This window comes from Numida meleagris, chromosome 1 (genome assembly GCF_002078875.1).
Source record: "Numida meleagris isolate 19003 breed g44 Domestic line chromosome 1, NumMel1.0, whole genome shotgun sequence".
Lineage (NCBI taxonomy): Eukaryota > Metazoa > Chordata > Aves > Galliformes > Numididae > Numida > Numida meleagris.
This window is the reverse complement of record NC_034409.1, coordinates 66,037,024-66,053,954: the sequence shown is the minus strand read 5'-3', so window position 1 is coordinate 66,053,954 and position 16,931 is coordinate 66,037,024. Positions and strand designations below refer to the sequence as shown.

Genomic DNA, 16,931 nt, shown 5'->3' with positions numbered 1-16,931 from the left:
TATGTATACGTATATACAATCAAAATCTCCTTTGTTGCCACTTATATCTATTGCCTCTCATCCTATTGTGCATGGGAGAGTTTGGTATTGTTTTCTGTATAAGCACCCACTAGATAGCTACAGAAAGCAATCAAATGCTTCATCCACTCCCCTTGACTCAGTTCACCAATGTCTTCCTTGTTTTGGATAGACTCAAATAAAATACAATATTCCAAATGCAGTCTAACAAGTGATGAACAGGCAGAAAGAATCACTTTCTCAGACTTTCATATTTTTGTAACCATAACCCAATACGCAGTTAGTCCATAGGGTCAAAGGTGCACTGTTGTCTCATTTTTAACTCACTATCCACTATGACACAAAGGTCCTTTTCCGCAAAGGTGTTTTCTGTCTAGCTGGCTGGTATATTCCCAGTATACTCCCTTGTGCGGCCTTTTCCTATCCAATCACTATTCTATCACCACTCCACTGTGTGTCTGTTAGTGGCTTCAAGGATAACTTGGTCCACATAATCTTCCATAAATCTCTCCTCACAGTCATCTGATTATGTACTTAGAATTAGCTACACACAAAATGTCAAAATTCCTAGCTCTTCGGCAGCAGTCTTAGAAAAGATGTGCGCCTCTGTTGTTCTTCTCAAAGGTGATGTTCTCTTATGGTATGAAGCATCAACTCTCCACTTTCAGCAAGTTTCTTATAGAATCAGAATCAGATAGATTGGAAAAGACTCTTAATATCATCAAGTCCAACCATCAATCTCACACTGCCAAATCCACCATTAAACCATGTCCCCAAGTGCCACATCCACATGTCTCTTAAATACCTCTAGGGATGGCGACTTCACCTCTTCCCTGGGGAACCTGATCCAATGCCTGGCCACCCTTTACATGAAGAAATTCTTCCTGATATCCAGTCTAAACTTCCCCTGGCACAACCTGAGTCCATTTCCTATGTCCTACCACTTCTCACCAAAGTGAAAAAACTGACACCCTCCACACTGCAGCCTCCATTCAAGTAGATACAGAGAGAGATAAGGTCTCCTCTCAGCTTACTATTCTCCAGGTTGAACAACTCCAGCTCCCTCAGTCACTCGTCACATGTCTTTTCCTAGTCCTTTCGCCAGCTTCCTTGATCTTTTCTAAATATGTCCCAGCAACTCAGTATCTTTCCAACAACGACACAAAAAGGAGGCCAGTACTTGAGGTGTAGTCTCACCACTGCCCAGTACGGACACTGCCATTGTCCTGCTGGCTGCACCATTTCTGATGCAGGCCAGAAAGCCTTTGGTCTTCTTGGCCATGCTGCTGGATCATGCTCAGCCTGCTGTCAACCAGCAGCCCCACATCCTTTTCTGACAGGCAACTTTCCAGCTGCTCTTCCCCAAGTCTACACCGCTGCATGGGGTTGTGATGACCCGAGTGTAGCACCCAGCATTTAGCCTTGTTGAATGCCATGTGATTGAACGCAGCCTGTTGATCCAGTCTTCTTACCTTCAAGCAGATCAGCACTCTCACCTAACTTGGTGTCATCTGCAGACTTACTGAGGGTGTATGTGATCCCCTCATCAACATGGAGAACGCCATTTTTGACCAGCCACTAACTAGATTTAACTCCATTCATATATAGCAGGATTGACATTTTCTGTTCATGATACAGGCATCTTGGTCCTGGTCTTTTCATTAAAAGACCTATGGTGATTGTTGTATGGCACACAAACACAAACAGCTGTTTCCTCATCTTTCCTTGATGCTGTGTCGCAAGCTCTGTTATTATGCTCTGACCACGTCGAGATAAGTATTCTCTCTTGTTTTATGGTGTTTTTCAATGGAGTCTTCTGTTCCCATGGTTTCATTTTCAGTCTGCCTTCAAAAGTATTAACAAACCTACTCAAAGTTATATATTTTTTTGCCTTTTCATCCTAAAAATATAAAAAAGCACTGAGTTAAATGCATTGTTGACCAAAATACCAGAATTGAAAATGGTAAAGTATTGAATTTAGATCCAAGAGTATGGCCTCACACCTGGAAAAAGCATATCTCATTCTCTTCTTTTTTCCATCCAAGCCCTCCCATACAACTATAACTTATACTCATGGCAAATAATTGGATTATGATACCAAAATCCCCTTGATAAGAACACCGAGATATCAGTAGTCACTTATTACTCCCCAGAATAGAAGCAATCCTTACAGAAGCCACACTAATCACCTTTAGAGCAGGAGCTGGTTGCAGTCTCCTCCAGGCAGAGGATGGCAGCAGACTCCCAGCAGAAGTAGCTGCTAAGCCACCCATTTGCAAGGCGTGAGCTGGCAGTAGCTGGGAGCAGTCAGCCAAGCAGAGGCCAACTGCAGTGGGTAGCTCGATTAGAGGCCTTTTTAATCTTGAGGCACTAATCACTTAATAAAGAAAACCAGTGGATTTTAAATTTTAACTCTTACTTAACCAACTAGGTAAAAGGGATAGCATGCAGCTCAGAAAATATTAAGCTGCTACAGAATTCCTGAGAATGTGAAAACCTTTATAGTAAAGAAAAGGGTTTCTGGCATTCCTGTTCCAGTGCATCTAGTTGCAGCTGTAAAGCTATCAAGAAATAAAAGCATATTGTCAAGCTGATTTGGTGTTGTCAAAATCTGTGTCCATTTCAGCTGTTGTCCTTCTGCTTATTCCTTCTGCTATCCTGTGGAGCTTTTGTTTTTCATAAGGACTCAGAGATAATTTTGTCATTGATTTGTATCACATACCTTTCTGGAGAAAAGTAGAACTGGTAGTGCTATTTTAACAGTATTGATTATTTTTCCACTTGAAAGAAATAGGGCAGTCAGTCAGGTTGGCTATACATCTCTTTGCATTCAGCCTTCACCAGTATCTTGTTTGAGAGTTGTTATCATAAACACAGAATTAAAAGTGTGCAAGTCATTGGCAGGTGAGACAACCTAGACCTTTATGGGAGCTAGTCTATATGTGTGTGGCACCATAGCATAACAGCAATGGAAATATGCATTTGTAGGTGAGGCAAGACCCCCATAACTTTCATATAGTCTAGGATATTATCTGCAATGTAAGGACTAGAAATATTTTATAGCTCAAGAAATTTAAAATCTGCATAATATATAAAATCTCTTCACTGAACAGTTCATCTGGCTTGCTACTCTAGAGCAGCTGTTTCACAAGAATAGTCAGTTATTGATCTAAAGACTGCAGATAACAGAAAATCCTGAAGACAGTTGTTTTAGCGAAAAAAAAAAAAAAGTATCTTATTTTTAATCCAGTTCTGTCCTGTTTAATTTCCAGGCACTGGAACATAGTCTACCTTTATCTGCAGAATTTAGTAACCATTCTTATTAGAAATCTTCACATACGTAAAGGTAATTTGGACACAAAATGCATTTTCTCAACAGGTTATTAATCTCTTCCTGTGTGTCAGATTCTTCCTGACTGCACAGCACCTTCCTAGCTTTTTTTCTATACCAGTCCCTATTTCTCAGCTGCTTCTTTTAGAAGTTTCAAATTCACAGGATCAAGAAGAGGGGTCTTGTTACCACCTGTATACAATAGCCTTTCATTCAAGTTCACCTTGCTCAACAGCCATGAGAGAAAGTTTACTGACCTGGTTACCATCATGCTGTGCTAATGTGCTCAATTTACTCTTCAAATCCTTTCCTCTCTTCGAAATTCATTGAACTGTCTTAATCTGTGATGCGCCATTAGTTAACACACCTCCTGGTGATATTAACCACAAGTTGCTTAATGAGCAGTCTTAATCACCATTGGAAGACCCCACCTTTGAACTACTTTTATCTTTTTTTTTTTTTTTTTTTTTAATGGCAACTATGGATTTTCTTTGTTCCAGGATGGATTAGCACCGGAGAAGAAGAGTTTCTTCTGCAACTCTTGGTTAGTGATAACTGCAGGTTACCAGAAGAGGGGATCAGCCTGAGTCAGTCCTATAACTCCTCTTGCCTAAAGGCTCTTGCAGGCTGGGGCTTCTCCATGAGGGGGCAAAAGCTGGGCACTGACGGTAAGCCCTGTATGAGCTTTATCCCCAGCACCTGATTAGAGTGAGCAGCAACAGTCACAGCCTCAGGTCAGTGACAATCAGCTAAAGGCAAGGTAAGAAGTCAGACCCTAGGAAAATCCTGGAAACCCAGACAATAACTCAGGAAGAGCTAGTTGGAGGGCAGAGCACAGGCACACATCCGAAATGGCTCAGGCTAGGACGAGGTGCCTAGGTCTGAGCTGTAATGAGGCTCTGGGCTGGGGCCGAGGTGGGTCTAGAAGAAGTGAACTGGGTCTATCCTTGCTGTGACAGGCAGTAGCCAAGGGAAGATGCTTAGGAAAAATGAGAGTTAACAGTACATACGATGTTTCTACTGCTGTCCCAAGAGCCCATTCATTTCAAAATACAGGGCAAGTCTCAAGCAGAACCAGGAGGGGAAGTTAGGCACTTAATGACATGCATAGCCTTTCCTTTTCTACGACTTCCCTGTTTCCATTTGAACCTACGTATATATTTCTTTGTGGTGAGTTCCCATATATATCGTGTGAAAAGTTGATTTTGTTGTTTGCTTTGAACATTTTTCTTGGTTTGGTGCTCCACAGTGCTTCAGTACAAGCTGGAGGATGTAAGGAGAGAGGGCAGCCCTGCTGAAAAGGACTTGAGGGTACTGGTGGATGGCAAGCTGGGCATGAGCCAGCAACATGCCCTCACAGCCCAGAAAGCCAACTGTGTCCTGGACTGCATCAAAAGAAGCGTGACCAAGCAAGGGCAAGGGAGGTGATATTCCCTCACCAGCCTAAAGCATATCTGGACTGTGTCCAGATATTGAAGGATGTGGACCTATTGGAGTGCGTCCAGAGAGGGGCCACAAAAATGACCCAAGGGATAACACATCTCCCTGCAAGGACAGGCTGAGAGAGTTGGGGCTGTTCAGCCTGGAGAAGAGAAGGCTCTGAGGAGACCTGATAACGGCCCTTCAGTATCTAAAGGGAGGCTGTGAGAAAGATGGGGACAGACTCTTTAGCAGGGTCTGTTGTGACAGGACAACAGGAAACGGTTTCAAACTAAAAGAAGGGAGGTTTAAACTGGATATAAGAAAAAAGTTTTTTACGATATCGGTAGTGAAGCACTGGCACAGGTTGCCCAGATTGGTGGTGGATACCCTGTCCCTGGAGGCACTCAAAATAAGGCTGGACAGGGCTCTGAGCAACCTGATTGAGCTGTAGGTGTCCCTGTTCACTGCAGAGGAGTTGGACTGGATGGCCTTTAAATGTCGCTTCCAACTCAGATACATTCTATGACTGTATGTTTTCTCCCAGTAATAATCATGCTGTCATTTAAAAATATTACAGAATTGGTTTTGTACATCAGTCTTACTCATTATTTTGAGCACATCAAAGAGGCAACCAATTATTATTCAGCCTATGTATTTTGTTTGACACTTTCACCCTATTTGCTCTCTGACTTCTGGCAGGCCTCTGAGATTCCAGAATTACATACAGCAACTTAATAGTGGCACAAGTGTGAGGTAGCTGCTTTTCTGCCTGTGACCTGAAGATATTCGATCTTTTACTGATGTTTCTTTCCTCTCAAATATTGAGAGGGCAAGAACTATGGTTCAAATGCATTATTCCCACAGTCTATTGAACCTATCTTTCTCCCTCCTCCCTCTATGTAAAGCTCTTTTGATTTTTCTCTCCTGAAATGACTAGAAATGAAGAGCCTATAAGTAAGATATTTTATATCATCTGAGAATTGTAGTTTGATAGGAGCTAGAAGAGAACATGTGCACTGATTCACATGACCCAGGCCTGGTTGTACATCCTCTACGATAGCATGAACTGGTAGCCTTTCCTTCCTCTGTGTAGGCCAGTTAGAGTGCTTGCTATGAGAGGAAGATGTATTAAAAATGTTTTTACATGGCATATCGCCCATGGGTGCTTCTTAAGAAGGCAATGAATTGCACTCTGTCCTCAGAGATTGACAGCAGTGGTTAGGAAATCTGAGGAAATTATTTTAACAATCTCACCCTTGCAAATGAAGGGTATTTGCTTCCTTGCAGTTTTTCAAGCATGCTTTAATATTGCTAAGTCTAAAAAGTAATAATAATAAAATCCCTAAATTTGTTGACCTTTGTGATACATTACCAGTTGTAGATTTAGTTTAAGGCAAGGAATTATGGTAGTAAGAACCTGGCAGGTTTAAATTAGTGATGAGACTATTTGTTCATCAGTCATAACCAATCCGGAACCTGAACCTCTGATCAGACATCCATCCGTGCTTCCACTTTAATACTAAAATAATTGATTAATTGAGTAATTCAGTATTTCGGTATTGAATAATTATTGAGTAATTTAGTATTTCAACTGAGTAATTGAAATACTAAAGTAAAGTAGCAGACTTGGAAATATTTAAAAGCGAAAATGGAGTATATCTGCTTGATAAATTACAGTATGATCACTGCTGAAGAGTGAGAGGAAACAAGTGCTCATTTTTAAACCATAACAAAAATAAGAGTTGCTGAAGTAAATTACTTTATAGTACTCTTCTTCCTATTACGTGTAAAGAAATGACTCATGCAAGTAAAACCCATGCTTCAGAAGAATCATCCACTAAGTACAGACTTACGTACATAAACTTAGATCATAACCTATAGTGTTTTTTTTTCCCATTTCTTTCTTAATTAGAGTAGGATACATTTATTTACCTTAATTTCTTTTCTTTCTCAGCTCAGAATAATAGCATGATTTCTCCCAACCGCCCACATCTCCCTCTCCTCCCTCTCCCTCAATTTTCTTTAAATTTCTGGCAATTTACTGATTTCTGTTTGGCATGAAGTTATGTAAGTCTCGGACATCTGCTAAAGTTTGCATTGTCTGAGACTGGGAATAAACCAACATTGAGTTTTAGCTACCTTGAGACCTGATGGTGTTAAGTATGTCTCTTAATCTTGGATACTGATGCAGTTGGGTATTTTTGTTGTTTTTTAAAAGTATGTTGTGAGTAAGACCTGAGAGTAGGATGCCAATCTTTGTGATTCGCCTTAGCCAGAATGCTTCAGGTACTCCTGTACTCAAAAAGCTTTCTCATTATGTAGTTTCTTCAGTTCAAAACCCGGCCATGCAAGTCTAAGATACCAGACGCAGACCTCCAGCGCCTTGTTGCCTGCAGCCACTGATGCTCACTTGGCAGGACACCTGAGAGTTCCTGTCTCAGCTCTCCCATATTCAGAGTCACTGTCTAAAAGATTCGCTCACATGGCAAACAGCAGGCTGCATTAGTCCTTCCTCTATCAACTGCATCTTCTGAAGCTATGGGTTTAAATCCTTACCTACTACTGAGACAGGTGCTTAAGCAACACTCCTAAGTATACTTACATGTGAAAAGATCAGGTAGTTCCCTAATGGCACACTGTAAACATGTATCATTAATAAATCTCAGTAAATTCAATTCTTCTGCCTCTACCCCTTCCCACGCATCATGCAGAAGACTCTCAGCATTTACGTCTGGTCTGCAAACTCAGCAAGGCAGCATGGTATTTGTAGTCACTGCTGAGATGCAAGTGATGCAGAGCAAGATTATTTTGCCGATATTATGATGAAGGGTAAAACCTACCTTTCATCACACACACCGAAGTATTAATAGCTTTAACAGATGCAATCTGCAGTGGTGCTGTCATTGTCCTGTTCAGTGCAAACATTCTTGAGATTTTGTTCCATACTAAGCAACCCTTCGTTGTACTCCCCACGTTCTATTTATTTAATACCAAACATCATCAAACTGCAAAATGTATGTACAAAAGGGTAGTATGACAGATGTCTTAGTTTCAGCCAGCAAATGTAATAAATTAGAAGGGAAAGCCCCAAATCACATTGTCTACAAATTCATTTTATTCTTCTGAAGCTGTCTTGTCATAGCTTTTTAAAAGATTAATTATGTGTATCTCATATCAGGGTGTTATTACACTGCATAGACTGCATGGAATTATTTGGTACACTGAGTACTAGCTAGAAACAAGAAACTGCTGGAGGCTAAAGAAGCTCGATTTTGCAATTTCCATTGGATAATACTCTTGTGGAATTGTCCACTGTAATGACAATGTTTATTGCTGTTATTACTACGCTGTAGCAGATTATACTCGAAAAGAAATTCCTGACCACAACATTTGATGGGCTAAGTGCTGTGGATTGAATTCAGGGGATGCCCAGAGTCTGTAGCTGATTTGTCCTTCCAGCAAACCCCTGTCCACCTGCCTCACACTGAAGACCTTGCAAGGGCAAGCTACGTGTAAGTAGTGATGCAGAATATCCCTGTATTTTGCAGGCTGCCAAGTCGGGCTAGTAGTATGACTGGAAGCTGCACCTCAGCCACCCCTCATACACAGAAGGTAGAAAAGGGGCAGCAGCAGCTGTTGCAGCTTGGCAAGGAGGGATGGAACTCTCAGCAGCCACAAAACCTGCTTGATGTAGACATCTGCACCTCCCAAGCCACAACAAGTCCCCTCACTTGAGTGCAAACATCTGCACTTCCCAAGCCACAACAAGTCCCCTCACTTGAGTGCTGTTGACTCAGCAGGACAAATGGCGAGCGGTGTTTTCAGAGCGCTAAAATACCTGTATTCCTTGCTTTTTATATTTACAGTGAAAGTTATAGGAAGGTCAACATTATTCAGGGTGAATACTACAATACTGCTTCACTGATGATGAATTTTTGCCTGAAACACCACTCTCTGGATAACATCATGGTGGAGATCTGCCTTCCTAAAGCCTGGTCTCCTTTTCTGGCCAGTAAGTTGTCTGAATTAAATGGTCACTATTGACAAAATTATCTTTCCTGCTCTTTGTCACACAGGTGCCTCTTTCCCCGTTGGCTGAGAGGGTTTCATCTTTTGGAGCAGACCTCTTCCGGAGAGCCCACAGGACAGCAATACTGAAGAAAATGGACACAGCGCCCAACACCAGTGTCAGTCCCAGGTACACGTATCTGAGAGAGAAACAATCTGTCAGAGCCTATCTCAAAGGCAAGGCACAACTAGAAGGTAGTAAGGACACATTTATATTTCCATGTGATAAGGGTAAGTGAGGAATGTGCTCAAGAAAAGTAGTAAGGTGATGACTTTGGAGCTCACCCAGCTCACTGTACAGGCTGTGGCCAAAAAAGGGTCTTAAGCATTGTCTGACTTCTTCCTTTTCAATGTACATCAGAAAGAATAATACTAACATTTCTAGGGCAATTAATTTTTTGCTTGTCTCATAAACAGTACCAGTTATACCAAAAACATTTGGTGGTATTTTTGCTTTACAAACGTAATGACAGTTGCAATATCAACAGCAATAATAGTATCATCATTCTTTGTTAGGAATGAGTCCTAAATGAGTTTTTGTTCTTTTCTTCAAATTTTCAAAACATGATGTGCTCTTCATGTTTTTTTTTGTTTTTTTTTTTTTTGCTGTTTGTTTATTTTCCTGGGGTTGGAACCTCAGCAGCAGACCTGTTCTCTTTTTTCCCTTTTGTCGTTGTTATTCCACTCTCAATTTCTGCTAATGTCTTTCAGGAATGCCGTTCAGACAATTACTTTTCTCTAGCAATAAATCAACAGATATAGCAGCACATTTTAGGACTTCTGATAATCTAGGCATGATCTGAGGCATCCTTCCCTTACTTTTCGTGGTCCATCTCCAAAATGGAGCAGTGATGAGGTTTAGTAGCCCTTCCACACATACACACAGAAGACTTGCTAAAAAAATTTGGGGGAGGTTTAGTAGAAAATTGAGATTTTAACTGAATTTTTTTGCTAAATATTTTGTGAGTTCCACTAGTATTGAAATAGCATGGACTAAAGAAAAAGCCTAAACCAGAAGAGAATGCTAAAAACTAAGCATTCTTGCTATTTTTGCTGGTCAAATTCTTTCATTCAAGATCAATTTTTTTACCCAAATTTTCTGACAGAAATTCTACCAGTGCTGGCTGTACATGTACTTAAAGAAAGCAAATTAAAGAATGAATGGAGAAGAACTCTTACCTGAGTGCACTGGAGTCATAGAGTCTGCATGCTCCTCTTCCCCCACATCTTTTGCTTCCCCATTTCAGGCAAGTGGTATCTATTGCCACTCCAAAATATACTGGGGCTGGAATCCCAGCTGGGTGTATTTAACAAAAAAACAGAGGCAAGAAAATTACTTTTCAGGGTGACCAGTTCTGATCTAGACATAGGCTAATACAGAATACTAAGTTATACATTCAAATAGCAATGACACTTTCACAGTCTTTGCTAATATAAGAAGTCATGACTTGCATTGCCCAAATGAACACTTTCCTCCCTATGAGAAATCAGGATGGGGTTGGAAATGAAGCTGATCATCAGAAAGCCTGCTGAAGTCAGCAAGCATCTTTACCAAAGGTGGCAGTGAACTCTGACTTCCAGTACTCCTGTACTTAGATTAATTCCCTCAGTAACTCATAAAAATATACCTGAAAAATTATCACAGATTCTCAGCCTTATCTGTTCTGTTATGCTTGATGTTGAATAAGGAGAGAAAAGAAGTAGTTTTTGTGTTAGCTTCATATATAAACAATCACTTGCCACCTCTATGGGTGTTAGCAGGGTACATTTTTACTTTAACTATGACACAGCAATAGGATTTACAAAGTCACAGAATCACAGCATGATTAAGGCTGGTAGAGACCTCTGGGTCCATCTGCTCCAACTCCTGCTCAACTGGAGACACCCAGAGCAGGGTGCCCAAGACCACATCCTGGCGGCTTCTGAAGATCTCCAAAGAGGACACTCCACACCACAGCCTCTCTGGGCAACCCGTGCCAGTGCACAGCACAGAAGTTCTGCGTAGTGTTCTGAGGGAACCTCCTGTGCTTCAGTTTGTGTCCACTGCCTCTGGTCTTGACACTGGACACCAGTGACACCCCTCCTGAAATGCCTCTGAGTGGAACAGTCCCAGCTCTCTCAACTGGAGCACCTCTCCTCATAGGTGAGGTGCTCCAGTTATACAAAAATAAATTTACACTTTTCCAATCCTTTCCCTATATTTTTTAAAGTCATATAATATTAACTTGTCAATTAGAAGTTGCTCTTTCAAACAATCCAAGTTCAATTCTAGGGTAAGTGATTACTGAGGAGTACATTAAAATACATCCAAGAATATGTCTGGACTTACCAAGCACTCTTATTGCCAGTGTATAGATACCAAGAGCAAATGATTTCAAGTGTGGTTTAATGCATCTAAAGAAAAAATGTTAAGTAGGAATATAGAATTGACTGTAAATAATTTAAACAAAAATAGAAATCATGAGGGAGGGAATAAATGTTACTTTTCCTTCCTTGATGGTATTGACTTCAACAGAACCACAGAAACATATAAATAATATGATAAAATCATAGTAGCAGCAAGGAATTCTAAACATCTATATTCAAAATCACATTTCAAGGTGGGACCCTTTCAGATAAGACCAGCACTCCCAAGTTACTAATACAAGACAAGAATACTGCGTAAAGTCATGCATCATTGGGTAATCCTTTTCAATTAAACACTATCTGAAATAGTGGCTAATGACCTGAACTAGTAAAAAGTATTTAGGCACAATATTTTCCTTATCCTGTGTCTAAGAGCAAGGTCACGCCTCCTGTAAAGGCAAATCATTCAAACTACTGTCTGACAGAACAGACCATTTACAGCTGGACATTTCTGAGTTTGCATAAGGGCCCAGCAGAGACGTCAGTCTTTCTGGCTTGAGATTGGCCCTGCTCCAGCCTTGGGCAGGTGGCTCACCCAGGAAGGTGGGAGTGGTAGGGCTGAGGGCAGCTACTCTTCCTGTCCGTGCTAGCAATAACGTGCACATGGAACCACTCTAAGTGTGCTGTTTCACCCAGTCTGCCTATTACAAGACCTAAACAAGCAAGAGTCTGTGTACACGAATGGTCCCAGTCACCTGGCTGAACTGGGACGTGCTTAATATGTGTGGTGACTAACAGAGGTGCCTCACTGTGCTACCTGATAAAGTTCCCTATTGTTTCAGCTGTTCCTTTCACTATGAAAATAGGCTGAAATTCAGTTGTTACTATGGGTTTAAACACACCACTTCAGAAGTATGGCCAATGTGCTCTAAAAGGGGATAGACTCAGCTTCCATAGACATTCATGAAGTCAGGAAAACCCTTCAGAATAAGGACATTGCAGAACTAGCTCTTTTGTTCCTCACCAGTTCTGTTTTGTTTTGTTTTTTTTCCCAGTGTAGCTGCCAGGACAATGGTAAGAACACATATTATACATTGTACTCAGATCATCCTCCCTTAATTTAGTGAAATTGCAAAATGACATGAAGGTTATGGATGGAAGACAAAATCAAAGTAAAGACAGTCAAAAAAAGCAATGGGTGCTTCTCATGTGATTCATGTGTTTTGTTCTCGGATGACCAGATCATGGTTTATCATCATACTGTCTATTACTCTTGGTTTATATAGGCATTGTCATCTATGCAGAACTGAATGCAATATGATAGTAATCTTTGTTTTGTCCTCTTAATGGATATATGCTACACTAGCAGGCTTCAATCTAGAAGTCCTTTTAATCAAGTGTAAGGACATGGAAAGCCAAAGGTAGAAAATAAAACAAAAACTTCAATATTTATTATGTGTTCTGTTGGATTAATATCCTTCTCTTTCAGATGAAAAAATAATTGTTTGAGCATTTGTAATATCTTTTCCACAGAAACTGTATAGTCTGAGATCGTGAAAACCAAATCTTTCAGGAGATCTGAGACTTCTTTTTCACTGCCTAATCACGTTCTATTAATAGCTTGTGCTTAAACAACAGCTATTTGAAGCACAGGGCTTATTTCCTCCACAACTTCAGGGCTTTCCCAAGTTCCCTGGCAATTGTAATTAGCTTAATACCTCTAAAAAAGACATTTCAGCAAATGACTCTGTCACCAGCTGCAAGTGTATTTCAGTGATCCCAGTCTTGTAAACCCTTGAAGTAAATGTCACTAAATCTTGCAGGCTTTTAGGGATTTAGCAGTATTTCTGTTCCATGGCAGGTGCAACAATAGCTGCTCATCTAAAACCAGCAAATTGCTTAAGTGCTGGAATCTTGTCAGAGCTGACAGTACTGAATAATTTTACAAACAGATAACTGGTAAAAAAAAAAAAACAAAACCAAACAAAAAAACCAAACAAAAAAAAACAAACTTAAATGAAGTCTGCAGCTTGACCTTGGGATTGTTTCCAAAGAGCATTTGTTGTTGTATTTTTTTTCTGGGAACAGAAGCACACTTTCAGTTCAGACAGATTTGCAGGGCAAGCAGTCGGTGATGGGTTTCAGAAAAGCAAGCATGAGCTTAAAGTGGAATTGTGCCTGCAGGTCACTTGCAGGGAACAAACGAAGGGGACTGAGCTTACTGAAATCTGTTTTATTTAGCTGTGCGTTGGATTCTGACAACTTCAATCCAGCAGGAAAACACATAACTCCTCAGTTTCATTAAGTGTATCTCAAAGTAAAATAATTTTCAACAGAAACAAAAGCAACTGGAGCAGAACCATTTTTCTGCTTTCATATAAAATGTTTTAGGATTGTTGTTGAAAAACCTCTCCAAGATTTTCTAAATACATCCACTAAGCGGTAAGTCCCCAAGGGAGCGAGCGGTTGGGGCTGCGAGGTGCAGGGATCTCTGTGCAATTAAAGCTTTGTGCATCTCCTCCCAAGCATTTATGCGGTGGAGACAAGATGGAGAGCTGGAGGTTGAGCATGACAGAAATTGTGCAAAGGCTCTGTGTGATACCGCAGCTGTACATTTTCACCCACATGCCTCATGGATATAAGGTAAAGGACACGTGGAGGGAAATGGGAAGGAAACTGCATCCTCGCCCATTTTTATACAACAGAAAATCCTGCTTTCCCAGGGGCAACCACAAATTCTGAACTTGCCAATTATCCTCCTCTTGGTATAGAGACAGTTTCAACAGTGCCTAAGCTTCAGTAAAAAAAAAAAATAAATATGATTTTTTCTTCCTGTGGTTACTCCTTGGAGAGATACCATGTGTTTTTGCAGTGCTCAGTGCAACACCCCTCACGGTGAGTGGGGAAATCTACGTACTGTGCATGGGCTACGGTGTCAGTGTCTATGTAGATCAGTGAAGAAGCGTTCTCACCTCAACCATTTCTGCAAGCCTCTGTGTAAGCATTACTTCTGGCTCAAGGGTTGCACTGGAACCACAGCTGAAGTTACATTTCCTTATTTAGGTTTTTCCATATGGTCTATATACAGCCAGTTCTAGAACTGGCTTTTTCCATGTGGCATTAAGACACTGTCCCATTCCAGAAAATTTCATTCAAAAGAAAAGAAAATTTGGGTGTAAGAAAGCACAAAAATAATAAAGCTTGGTTAGAGAGTATTTAGTGTTGTTTTGTTTGAGAAGTAGAACATACGCATCTGGAAATAATTTGGAAAAAGGAACTGAGAAAGCAAGCCTTCCAAGACAGAGTGGAGCAGCACTTACTTAGAATCCAAAAATTGCAAGAAGCTGACAAAAACCCAGATTAATCACTGGAAGTATTATGTTCCTTTTGCACTTTCTAAAATTAGTTTGGAAGCTTATACTCAGTGATGGACAAACAGTCCCAGCAGTTAAGTACATAGTGGAACAATCCTTTGGGACTAACTTTTAATAAACTCATGATTGTTACAACAGAAAAAAACTCCAAAACAAAAAACCAGCTCATGCTGAATCTATCTTTTTTTAATTATTATTTGAAGAGAGAAATGTGGGACATAACAATGATATGGAACAATACAACAGACTTGAGGAGAAGAGCTGAATGTATGTAGATGGTTTGGGTTAGGTCACCTCTGTGTACGTGTATACTAGTATACACAGGAAGCAGGGAGAGCTGACAACCTATAAGAATATACATGCACACACTGGTACATGTAGAGCTCATTTCTGTTCATGCCATGGCCGTTTAACAATGATCTGGTGGAGTAAAAGGTATTAAGTGAAGTGAAACTTGACATAAATGATAGCTAGGCCTCCTACATCATGTTTAAAATCAGAAACGTATAGCATGTTTATGTAACTATAGACACACAGTTGTATCAACGGTAGAATGCCTGTTAACAAATGAAAAAATAATTTAAAAGCTACCTCACAGCTGAAAACATTTCACAGTGTTAGGAAATGCAAGGAGACCCAGTTTCATACATCAAAACACCTTGAAAACATTTGCCAAAACTAGCAGAAATAAGGATTGCTCACCTTAGAAGAAGTATGTATCCTGGTGTGCCACCTACTGACAAAGTATATGAAGTGATAACTGATATTACCAGAAAATACAGAAACATTTTTGGACACTCATTTCCTTTTTGACAAGGTCCCATGACAGCTGAGGAGCTTCTTGAAGGAGATTCCAGAATCCCTACACAGCTGCAGTTAAAGAATACCTGTAAGACAGCAGGTGAAAGCATGTGATAACCAGAGCAGCAGGAAAGTGCCCAGGAATTGCACATCATGCTTTTCTGGTTTGCCAAAACTTTAAATCTAAACTGGGAAAGGTTTTTCAACAGGAAAAAGCTTGTTAGTTGAGGAAAATTTTATAAAGAAAATTTATTCTTTTGATGAATGCATTCCCTTTTTTTTTTTTTTTTTTTAAATAGTTTTGTAGCCAGCAGCTAAAATAACTCCTACATTCTCTTCTTGGAATTTCTACTGGAAACAGCAGTTGAGAGAGTTTTAAATGTGGGTGGCAGATTGCTAAAAACCTCAGGAGTTTCTGGTTGGAGAGGACGTGCCTTACTCATTTTTAATTCACTCACTCTGACAGAACTGGTATATTAGGAAAGCTACCACATCATGTATGGAAATGAAAGGCTCTCACAGTGTTCTTCCCACTGCCGTTGGATGCCTGGCAGCCAGCAAGACACGCAGAAATGTAGGTGATGCCATTTTCCCCACAGATAGGATCCCAGTCATTCTGGGAGCACATGCAACCCAAGTTGCACTCTGAGAACAGGCCTTGCTCATAACCAGCCTTCTGCTTGGTCCTGCAGGAAAAAGAGGAATCACAATGATGTTTTCTGGAAGATGCGGAAGAAACTGTTATCGGCTCATAGGGTTTGTGCCTTTAGCCCATTAAGGTGTAGTCTCTTCCTACCCCTACAGCAGGGTAAATTCTTATTTCTCTGTTATCACAAGGATTTCACAGTATCACATGCCCACCGTGAGGTAGTAGTTACTTTATTAAGGGAGGCGGCTAATGATTCTATTAAAGGATTTTCTCATATTTCCTAAGATTGTGGTTGTCTTAGGCTGGATGCAGTCATAACAAAACTGGCCAAAAAAAAGCTTGATTACTCCATTAGCAAGGAGGGGAGTGAGTTATTCATGGGAAACTGTCACTGCAAAATCCGTGAGGAAACGGACTGAGAATCAATCCGTTCTGAACGGATCAGAATGGGATTTATCCAAACTGAGGATACTACCTTGCACAACAACTCTATCTGCACCTTCATCTAGCTGCTGATGAACACAACCACCATGCAGCTCCTGGGGCTGTAATAGCAGGGCTTGGCCCAAGTGTACCTCATAGCTAACACCATGGTTAACTCATGGTTAATTCATGAATCCTTCAGTTTTGGGTTCAGGGGCTATTAAACACCATGAGTTGCTCAGCAGCACACAGAGACAAGGAACAATTAATTGAATCTCACTCCCCTACTGAACTCTTCACATTTCCTGGAATCTCTGCATTCAAAGGATGGGTCCCACGACAATAATAATTAAAAAGTAATCAGAAAAATAATCTGCACTTGTGACACAAAACCCAATGAGCAGAAGGCGGCAATCACAAATGGTTTCTAACACAATGCCCACTGGAATAGACAGAATTGCTTCCACTGCTTTGAATCACACTTCTGAGAAGCATATTT

At 40.6% G+C, this 16,931-nt stretch overlaps 1 protein-coding gene across 1 annotated transcript in view; it reads right to left on the bottom strand.

Moving 5' to 3' along the window:
• Nucleotides 7,747-16,931, bottom strand: part of LOC110396000 (solute carrier organic anion transporter family member 1C1-like) — a 22,409-nt gene continuing 13,224 nt past the window's right edge. The window contains exons 10-14 of the mRNA XM_021391198.1: nt 15,881-16,046; nt 15,262-15,446; nt 11,169-11,233; nt 10,019-10,136; nt 7,747-8,979 (exon numbers count right to left, since the gene is read on the bottom strand). Of these exons, the coding sequence (XP_021246873.1) occupies nt 8,757-8,979; nt 10,019-10,136; nt 11,169-11,233; nt 15,262-15,446; nt 15,881-16,046 (757 nt within the window). The 3' untranslated portion in view covers nt 7,747-8,756. The remainder of the gene's footprint in view (nt 8,980-10,018; nt 10,137-11,168; nt 11,234-15,261; nt 15,447-15,880; nt 16,047-16,931) is intronic.